This window comes from Phaethon lepturus, unplaced genomic scaffold (genome assembly GCF_000687285.1).
Source record: "Phaethon lepturus isolate BGI_N335 unplaced genomic scaffold, ASM68728v1 scaffold7559, whole genome shotgun sequence".
Taxonomy (NCBI): domain Eukaryota; kingdom Metazoa; phylum Chordata; class Aves; order Phaethontiformes; family Phaethontidae; genus Phaethon; species Phaethon lepturus.
The window spans coordinates 74,849-85,972 of NW_010562819.1; the positions used below are offsets into that span (position 1 = coordinate 74,849).

Consider the following 11,124-nt stretch of genomic DNA (forward strand, 5'->3'; position numbering starts at 1 on the left):
AAAAGACAAGTATTGTTAGTCTCCATTTACAATGGAGGCATGAAACAACAGCTACTACAACAGGCCACAGGAAATCTACACAGACCAGGAAAAGAATCCCAGATCTAACTACAAGGTTGTATTTTCTCTCAATACCAAGGCTCCAATCATCATTACCTATTAGGATATTTTAGCTTGCAAATGAAATTAGCTCCAGAAGATGATGATGTATCATCTTTCCCTGGTTCTACTTTGTGCTGGGTTCACTTGAATACATGAGGATATTTTTGGTCACATTTGAGATCAGGACTATATTGCATCTGAGTATTCTTCCATCTTAATTCAGTTATTCAAAAAGTTGTTTGCCAGCGGTGATTTCTTACTTTCTTGTTTAGGGGAGACTACATCGAAGTTGAGGTTGTAGGTATATTCTGTACCATTTCATGTTGGATCATCAGCATGAAGATCCAACATAGAAAACCTGCTCATGTCAGTGACTCACATGTCCAGGCACAAAAGGACATCCATACAAATCCCACAAGGCAATTCGGATAGACCCTCATGTACCACAAACCATAAATATTCACAGGCCTCAATGAAATTATGACAATTTATGCCAGTTAAGGATAAGCTGTAAAATCATAGATGAAATCATCTTCCCATTTCCAAAAAAGCATTCACTACCAGAATACATGATTCAAGCCATTATGCCCTTCCCAGTACAAGTTTGATTTATTTTTTCCAAGCTGGTATTCATAAACCTTCAGCTGAACCTGACACCACAAGTTTTCCTAGCAGCTGGTTTTGCTTTACATCTCAACATAAAAATACAGGATGGCTTTCTGGCAAAGCAACACAAGGAAGTTTATTAACCTACCTTTTCTCCTCTCTCGCTCCTTCAAAATAGCTTCCAGCCATTCTTGCTTCTCCTCAGGGGTTTTTGCCATGCATACAAACCATTTGTTCTTTGCTGTGTTGTGGATCTTCCATCCATTAATAACAGTGTGGCCACTGCTGTGATAGTCAGCTGGGAATAGATAAAATGGCTTAAAGAGCAACAACTCTTAAAAAAATCAATAGTTGTTATAATTATTGAAAACTCTCAGCATTATACAGAAAGCTCACAAAATAGAGAAGACTAGAAACACATTTAAAGCTACCTTTAAATAAGATAACTATGTGAACTATGGTATCACTTAATAAGCTGTACTTTTAACTTTTAGTAAATAATGTCCTTTTAAAAATGTAACAGAGAATTGCCTAGCATATGGAAGAAGGTATAAACTCGACACTAAAACAGGCAGAGTCCTATTAAAAGAACAGATCATGGTACTTGGAGCACTTTTGTTTGTGCTAAACTGTAATAAATAATTCCTTAAAAAGCAGCGTTGTGATTTTGCCCCTTAAATTACTCAGAGCTGTTGTGCTGATTGAACGGTTTACTATTAAATTTTTAAAAAGGACTAAATATACAGGGGGAAAATACAACTTCTGTTTGACAAGTAAGAAAATCCGATAGAATTTATGTATCTTTACTGGTTACCGGAACAAAGAAATATATATATGCTTAGTTGTTAACACAAACTGAATAGAATTTACTATGACTTCAAAAAATGCTTTAACCAAACGCATAATTTTTGAAATATGTTCCTGGTAACACTATGTTCAGTGTGCACATTATGGGAGAGCGGTAACTATTGCTATCTTAGATATCTTGAACTTCTGACTCTTAATATGTAAACTGCTATGCTATAAAAAGCAATTTACTACTTATTACTCTTTCTTTACTTACATAACACTTGATTTTAACATGCTAGTCCATAAAACTTATGCAGAAATTAGCTAAACAGACTTCCTCTCCAAAACTAACACCCCTGAATATCCTTCACTAGGATTATATGCATTTCCTGGGGGAAAATTTGTGAGGCATAAGTGTCCCATGATAACAAATACAATTTTTTGCATAAAATACAGATTAAAACTAGAACTAGCTATTATTGTACAAAATATTAAGAAAATCAAAGGTCAACATTCTCTCACCATGAACTTTCATTAAGAGGCAAGAAAGTCCTACGGCCAGCCCTGAACTACTGAACTAACTACAGAGCGTTTTACTTTGTATATACTTTTTCGTAATTCAGCCCTGTTTTGTATAATGAGATGGGATTTTCCAAAACTGAAACCCTTGCTGAAATGCTTGCTAAGATTTATCATAAATCTCAGTAGACATGCTAGCATCCTTTCAATAACTCTGCATTTTAATTAGATGGAAAGAAGCCAGGCTTTGTATACTGGGCTGGGAAATGCCAGGAACTACTAGAAAATCATGAGACCGATGGCTAATTTCTAAACCAACAAAACTTTCTAGTACTCGAAAGTATAAGACAGGGCAAGTAAGTCTGTAATAGGGAAAAAAAAAGAAGTTATTTTTGCAACATCTTATTTATACCACTTACCTATTTATCATATTTTTCGTCACATAACCTATGCATAATATCCTTTGTCCCTTTAAAAACACTGCCAGAAAATCAGAGTCAAAAGTCATGGAAAAGAAAGATGTCTCAGACAGAAGCTATCAGCTGACAGACTGCAGCATTTTGGAGATCAGAGGCAGGAGCACTACTGGACTGAGGAAGGTTAAGGTCCCTTTGTGTTACTTAAGCATATTCTTATAAATCTTGCAATATGGTGCTAGCTGAGTCTTTTTGTTTATTTATTAAGTTAGAGGTTAATAAATATAAAACTACAGGGTGATATTTTTCCTGTGGTCTTTGTCACCGCACATCTATTGTTATAACACCCATGCTTGGTAGGGAAATATTATGATAGCTAATGCAGTGAACCGTAGCAGTTAAAATTGTGACAAAAAAGAAAAAAATTATGGCTTAGACTCACAAATGGATTTAGATACTTCCATTTCACTCTGGACAGAAATTTGGTGTCAAGTTAGTAGTTGAATCCAGAAAAAATGGCTCATCCAGACACTTGAACATCTCAATATAGAGATGACATTTTAAACATGCAGCTTCCTTGGCATCTGAAGTTTTGCAACTGCAGGGCCAAGAGCGCTGGCAGTTTGACCGCGTTTATCTCACGCTGCTACAAACTCACTGAATTCTGTGAAAAGCCCATTCACGTAGTTGGATGCTAAGACTGCCTAATGTATACAGATGGCAATGAGTTCAGGTGGAGGGAAATGGTAGCTATCACCAAATTTTGCAATAGTAACTCACTACTCTGTTGCCCAGCTTGACTCCAACCTCTGCCTTTAACTGCAACACCCCTGCTTTCTCTTTTGCTCCCCATGACTACAAGCCTCCAAAGGCTCCCAGGAGCAATTTGTTCTCCCCAATACACCCATGCCCACAGTGTCTCGAAGAGCATTTCAGCATTACACTATCATCCCATAAAAACTCATACCTTTTTTGGACTGGCTACTGGACAAAATCTGGTCAAGAGCTGCAGATGTGTTGGCCAGGAGGTATGCATGTTCTGACAGGCCAGCTGCATAGGGTATATGCACAGTCTTCACATCAAGGCAACCACAGCTGCCAGTCAGGCTAAATAAATTATTTGCACACCTGACATAATGGTTACAGAAGGAAGAAGAGCATGAGACTTCAAGTTCTTCCATGCAAAGTCTGAACAACCAGGCTTAACAAATCATTAAGCCTCCAACTTCCCAAGAAAAGGTGATGAAAGATGACATCATCTTCTAATGATACTTGGTAATATATAAAAGCTTGTAATTTGAACTGTAATATATTGTTGAAAATTCAAGACTCAAACCTTTGAGAGATGCATAACAAGCAATTTGTTACAGCCATATACAATAGAATTTGTTTCTTCCCTTAAAGAAATAGAAATCTCTGTACTGAAGTACTTCTAAGTTTCTCAGACTTAAGGTACTTAGAAGCACTGATGCTCAGAAATACCAAGGAAATAGTTGTTGCAGAGTATTGATTCCCTTTCTCCTCTGTACACTTTTCGATGCAGTCTCAGAGTACTATTATCGTGTAGTGTTTTTTCTATTTCATGCTTCATTTCAAGACAATAGGGGAGAGAACTAAGATAGTATAAGCGACCATAAATCTGGTATTTCCTAAGTCTCAAGTGCTTGTCTTCATAAACTAAATAACATTCATTTAATGGCTAGTGAATGCCTTTAGAAATATACTTTTCTCTCAAAATTGAATTTTAAAAACTGAATAGAGAAGAAACTATACCATCACAATATATACACCTTTCTAATACCTGCAAGTAGTTGTGTAGCCACATTGCTTTAGAAACACAAATAGTCTGTGCTGATAAGCAACATGCATTCCACTTTAATCAGCACAATAAAAAAAAAGGCAGACTGTTTCATGATGGTGAAACAAAAAAGAAAGCCTTCACCAACTGCACGCTCAGCCAAGGCCTAATTTCATCCAAAAAAAATTGCTTTTCAGAAAAAGCGTTGTTAATTTCTGTAGGCATGTCATTAGCATGACAATAAGCCACACTGGGAATCTGTTTTCCTGTTTCTATGCTCCCACTTACAAACAACGAAGACTACATTCCTGCATCTAGCAACGCTGAAAGCAAACGCTCTCAGTTACCCTGTTCCCTGGAGCCCTATGGTTCCTTATTCCAAATGATCCCCAAATCTACAGTAAAGAACTGTCGAAGTGTCATCTAGGCTCAAGTCCTTAACGTCTATAAAGAGGCCCATGCAGAGTACATGAGAAAGAGTCATGCACAGGTATGAAAATACAAGCACTCTGCACTCAGAGCTTGCACTCTAAATTGAGAATTATAGAAAGTGATAGGTAACAGATGATTAAGAAGAAGAAGATAATACAATGCCAAAAAAAAATCACATGCACAGCTAATGTGAATAAGGCTCAGAAGAACCGATTACTACACTTGGGACTGAGATAAGGGAAAAAAACCACAGCAGAATAGCACTGGGTTACAGTTCAAATGCTGGTGACTACAGGGGATTAGAAACAAGACATCTGGGGGCACCAAATGAGAACAGTACAGAAACCAAGACAGAGGAAGGTTAAAGAAGGGCATCATGATATGAGTGAAAGAGAAAGTATCAGTATGAGGAGAGGGAATACACTTCTGACTACAAGGAAGGAAATCATGGGGTTTTTTTAAAAACAGGGGGAAAAGGTGGCAAGAAAAGGGCAGAAAGGTACCATAGGCCACGGAAACACAGACATTTCCATATTTCAAAGAAAACCATAGAAAGGAGGTGTGAAATAGCAGTAATTACAAGAAAAAACTATTTTAGGATATTGGACAAACTGAAATGGAGAAGGTGAGACATGTGAGGATATGGAAAAGAAAGCAGGTAAGAATAATCTAGACATCAAAATAACCAAACCATTAACTGATGTCTCAGAAGTATGGAAAGGAGGACAGATTTTAGAAATGTTGCACATAGAAAAGTAACAAGATTTGATACGGCTCAGGAGAGCAAGTGGGAAGGAAGCGTGACAGCCGCCAGTACTGTGTGCAAGGCTATAGGAAATGGGGACAGTAGCAAAATTTCCTGTGGCTGGAGGAAATTAGACTAGTGGTGTCTGGAGTGGAGAGGAAGACAAATTGTGCTTAGCCAAATCATACTTGAAGATTCATTGAGGAAGAAAACAAGTGGGCAGGAAGGAAAATGGACAGTGTGAAAGAGATCAAGAACAGGATAGCTGGAACAAACAAATGAAGAAAGGTAGGCCAGATTTAAGAAATACAGGAGAGACATGGAAGCAGGAGGGAAGAAATATTTGCTCAAGCCAACACTAAAAGCGTGGCAATATGTGGGATCAGAACCAGTGAAAGAAAAAAGTTACAGAATTCTGGGAATATTCATCCGGAAGAAGATGGTGGCTATAAGCCTCTGCGGCCAGAGTAACGCCAAGAGTTATGAGTAAAGAGATGCTGTCTTAGAAAGTGACATAATGTAAACAGGAAAACTCTTTTATTTCTAAAGCATATATAAGGAAGACAAAGGAAAATAAATGAAACACAGTCAAATAATGCATGACATAAAAGACTGAAACACTCAACTCTCCTTTTTGCATAAACAAAGTGCAAATGAGATTTCATACAAATAAAGGTAATAATTGGGCAGGAATATGAGCCAGAAAACATAAATAGTAGGATATAGAATATTGGATAAATTATATTCAAGTCAGCAAGGCTTTATGAAATTCCCTATAGTGTACCCAAAAGGTACAGTGTGTGCTATAGTGTAGCCTGAAACAGATGTCAAGGAGTTCTTACAAAGAATGTGTCATAATCAAAGAGAATGAACCAAGTGCAAGAGCTTTGGGGAATAACACGTGAATTCTGAATGCTTCAAAATTTGTGGAAACAGTAAGACAAAATTCAGTAGAGAAAAGAAAGTAATTATTAGTTACTACCCTCAGATATTAGCACAGTATAAGATGTAATGGGATAGGTACCAGTACTGCACAAAAGGATCTGGTGTGGTATTCTGGAACACAAACTAAAAAACTGAAAAATAATGCTCTCAGAAAAGCCAAAAAATCCTGGGATTAGTAAGAGACACCCCACATGCAGCACTACAGTAATTATTCTGTTCTACTTGGCACCAGCAAAGTTTCAGCTCTGGACACCTCATAATACAAAAGATGCAAACAAACTGAAAAAAAATCACGAAACTCCAAAGAATGCAAAAAGTAACAAAAACTTAGAAAACACGACCCGTGATAAAAGGTTGAAAGACTTAAAAAGAAGAGATGGAGGAGAGACACAACAGCCTTCCAATAAGTTATTTGCAATAAGAACAATAGTCCAACTGTTCTCCAAGTCCACCCAGTAGAACAAGAAGTGAGAGAACTATTTTGAAAACAAGGAACTCAAGATGAGAAAAAAAAACCCAACCAAAACTTAATTTTTAAGAAATATTTAACTTCTATGAAGCTTACTTAAGCTGTACAATCTTTGTCATGAATGGTCAATTTTATAAAGAAATTACATTAAGAAATACTTGGAATCCAGAGTAGATGTAGGGCAAACCTAATGTTATTTTAAAATCAGAAGTAATATATAACTCACAGAAATTTCCTCCAGACCTACATATTTGCAATGCCACTGCAAGTTTCTCATATTTTTTTTAGTTTTTCACAAAAAAGGCCAAAATGTTTTAGGTTTTCTTTATTAATTGTAAGGGAATAATAATTGTTTAGCTCAAAGGTTAAACTCAAGTTCACAAGTTTCTAAAACAGAAACCGACATTTGTACGAATACTTTGGGTTTTCACTTTTCTAATGTATGTCAGGAAAATTTAAAGCAATCACATGGATTATATCCCTAAAGGTATTAAAAAAACTCTCCTTTTTTCTTAAACACTTACGTTACAATTTCAGCATTTATAGTGCTTGAGGTTTCATTCCAACAGAGGCAACTTTTCTGTTTGCTTTTAAAATATATCACATACCTAGGGATAATCTATTTGGGAGTGCTAGAAAGCTGTAAAGTGAAGTTAAATATATGATTTCAGTTGAGCAATAAATGTCACCTTATTTTATTACTCTGTTCATGTTAGCGTAAACCAGTCAGCTAGGACTGGCCAGCTAATAATGTATGAAAGCAATGATGTGTCACAGTAGCAAAGTTTTGATATGAGCAGATAGCGCTTTTAAAGTGGCATCTTACTCTTTCTTTCTAAGTACAAGGAGCACTCTCCATTCTCAAAGAAATCGTAAGACTGCATTTGATCCTAGCACCTTGAAAGACTGGTCTGTAAATGAGCAACACAAATATACTCACCTGTTCCATCATCTACATTCTCTACTTCCATCACTTCTGTGTTTATTCTGCCCCGAAAAAGGTAACGATGGCCATCTGTAGATGCTTTGCTGTTTTTCAACCGTCTGATAAAAGAAAGAACAGAGGAGCACGTCACCCACCACCTTTTGCTATGTTTCTGCAATGCCACCTATACATGTAGCATTTAAAGACTACTGTAGGAAACACAACCCATTTATACATGTGCAATTGCACCGTGGAGACCATTGCTGAATGGGACACAGATGTTGCTAAAGCAAAGATGCTAACCTCTGGTAAGAGTAAGCTGCAAATTGCTGGCTCATCTGAGAGTTTATCAGTAAAGTCTCATTCTGTAAATGTCTTGTTCCAACACTTTAGTACTTATATGCCCCTGCCTACCATCAAAGAGAAAATACTGCACTGGGGGGACCTTTCCTGCTAACTGATTTAAGCCTCCTTATGCTAGCCACAAAATTCCACACAACGGTAGTATGACTGAAAAGATGAAATAAGAACACCTTTGGGTATAAATCTTGACCTACACACATGAGCCTCATGACTGGGATTTATGCATGGAAGAATTATAAAGACATTTTTTCTTCCTCACATAAGGGTTAACTAAGAATTATAATTAAGAACTGCTGAAATTTTGTGTAGGTTTCACACTGACATAGACCCATAGAGTCATAGAATGACTCAGATTGTAAAAGACCTTTCAGACCATAGAGTCCAATCCTTAACCTAGCGCTGCCAAGTCCACCACTAAACCACATCCCTGAGATATTCCAAAGCACTTTACATTGCTGTAACTCTGTTCCCAGTGAAGTCAAGGATTTTTGAGAATCCCAGTTCTAGGCAGCTTTTCCCACTTCAGATAAGCCAGGGATCATTTTCTGTCCATTTGGGCCTATGATCACAGAATCACAGAATCATTAAGGTTGGAAAAGATCTTTAAGATCATCAAGTCCAACCATCAACCCAACACCACCATGCCCACTAAACCATGTCCCAAAGTGCCATGTCTACACGTTTTTTGAACACTTCCAGTGATGGTGACTCCACCACCTCCCTGGCAGCCTGTTCCAATGCTTGACCACTATCTTGGTAGGGTGCCCCCCCCCCCTCCCTGGGCAGCCTGTTCCAATGCTTGACCACTCTCTCAGCAAAGAAATTTTCCCTAGTATCTAGTCTAAACCTCCCCTGGCGCAACTTTGAGGCCATTTCCTCTCGTCCTATCACTAGTTACTTGGGAGAAGAGACCAACAGCCACCTCACCACAACCCCCTTTCAGACAGTTGTAGAGAGCGATGAGGTCTCCCCTCAGCCTCCTCTTCTCCACACTGAACACACCACTTCCCTCAGCTGCTTCTTCCAAGACTTGTGCTCCAGACCCTTCACCAGCAATTCAACATCCTTCTTGTAGTGAGGGGTCCAAAACTGAATACAGCATTCGAGCTGCAGCCCCCCCAGTGCCGAGTACAGGGGCACAATCACTTCCCTACTCCTGCTGGCCACACTGTTTCTGATACAGGCCAGGACGCTGTTGGCCTTCTTGGCCACCTGGGCACACTGTCGGCTCGTGTTCAGCCGGCTGTCAACCAATAATGATAATTAATACTGTGTATCAAACAAAGGTCAGTCCCTGAGAATTAGCAATCATCTGAATTCTGACCTTCACTCACTCCAGAGAGGTACTAATCTTCACAAAACGACCTGCCCTCTCATTCATTACTTTCTAATGAGTAACTCTACTATAGTGTAAGTTTCTTACTAAAAAACTGAATATATTTAAACAAACAAAACAGCAGCAAGCATAAAGAAAGGTTCAGTATCACGTTTTTTCTCTCCAAAGTGATGTAAATCCAGTAACTTCAGTGACCTTTGTACCTATGAATCCAAATATAGCAATCCACATTTATACAACTCCATAGCAAAAGTATGCTTAAAAATTACATAAAATATCTCATACAATAAAAATAGGACAATTTTGGTAAAAATTCCAAAATACAAGCCTCCTGTGGGCAACACTCTCTTTACCTACTTGCCAAGCAATACCTGAATTATCTTGCTATCATATAATGAATTCATTTTCCACCATAAACCCTGGTCTACACTGAGTTATTCTCATGTCTGCAGAGGTGTCACCAATGACATGCAAGACATGACTGCTCAAAACTAAAGAAATCATTGACCTTTCATGTGTTTTGAGATTTTCATCCAATAGTGCATTTTAGCTAGAATATGGCTACAGAAATACGTAATTTAGCAGATGACAAGTGAAAAATATTCTGTCATCAGTAATTTAATTCTAATTGCTGGACAACAACATATAGCAAAAAATAGAAATGTTGAAAAGAGCATGAGTTTCTGTTGCACCAGTCTATACCAAAATGAAATTGAGCAGTTGCAGAATGATATCCTTGAAAAAAATTCAGTATACAACACTAGATGAGTTCATACTCAACTGTTCCAAAAGTTCTGCAACCTAAGCAAGAGTTGAAACTTAAAAGCAAAGAACTGATTCACTATAGCTAGTGAAGTATAAATTACCTATCTTCTCACTTATAAATGTTTCTGTGTCACCAGAGCAATCTATAGGAGGAAACCAATATTCTCTGGGGAAGACTTTTAAACCTCCCTCAGGGTTAGCCAGCAGTAGTAACCCACTGGAAAAAACAGCATTTCCAGTCCAGTCCGAATAAGGTCCTTGCGGAACAAGCACAGCAGCTTTACAATTTAGAGAGATTCTAAGAAGACATTCTTGATCAATAGGGTCCATGGCTGCTTTCCACTACTACCACTTTCTACTTTCCATACACATACTGATGAGTCCGATCTTCCCACGTATTGGTTCAGCAAGAAGCTCTCTACAGGTGCTACAGTCAATCCAACCACAAGTCTATAATGAGCACAGGAGGAGAGAAAGGGGATATTCATCCCCTAGCCACCTGCTCTTATGCATGACATCATAAATATAAGTATAAACTTATTTGGAAAAATAATTTTTAAAATATTAAAAATAATACTTTGGAATAAGTGGTCCTATGCAAAAATTCATGTGAAAAATAACATATATAAACTACATATAATAGCAGACAACAAGGGTTGCTACTGAAATTTTAAAGCATCCATTAAAAATTGCTTTCAGATTCATGCATTATATGCATTAATTTCCATTTATTTTGTTGGTTGTAGTTGTATATATACATCTGAGGTTATAATTAGACTATACAACACATGGATATTGTGATACACATATATAGGTGTTCTGGTCTCCATTATCCAACCCTTATATCTCCTTCCATTTCATCCACCCCCACCAAGAACAGGTAGCAAGAAGAGGAAGATAAGCACCCACTCTTT

The 11,124-nt window shown here is 37.7% G+C and overlaps 1 protein-coding gene across 1 annotated transcript in view; it reads right to left on the reverse strand.

Moving 5' to 3' along the window:
• PREX2 (phosphatidylinositol-3,4,5-trisphosphate-dependent Rac exchange factor 2) overlaps window positions 1–11,124 on the reverse strand; it is a gene marked incomplete at its 3' end in the record, with an annotated part of 98,949 nt that overhangs the window by 65,086 nt on the left and 22,739 nt on the right. Inside the window, 2 exon segments of the mRNA XM_010294405.1 lie at window positions 857–1,006; window positions 7,762–7,865. Coding sequence (XP_010292707.1) covers window positions 857–1,006; window positions 7,762–7,865 — 254 coding nt within the window.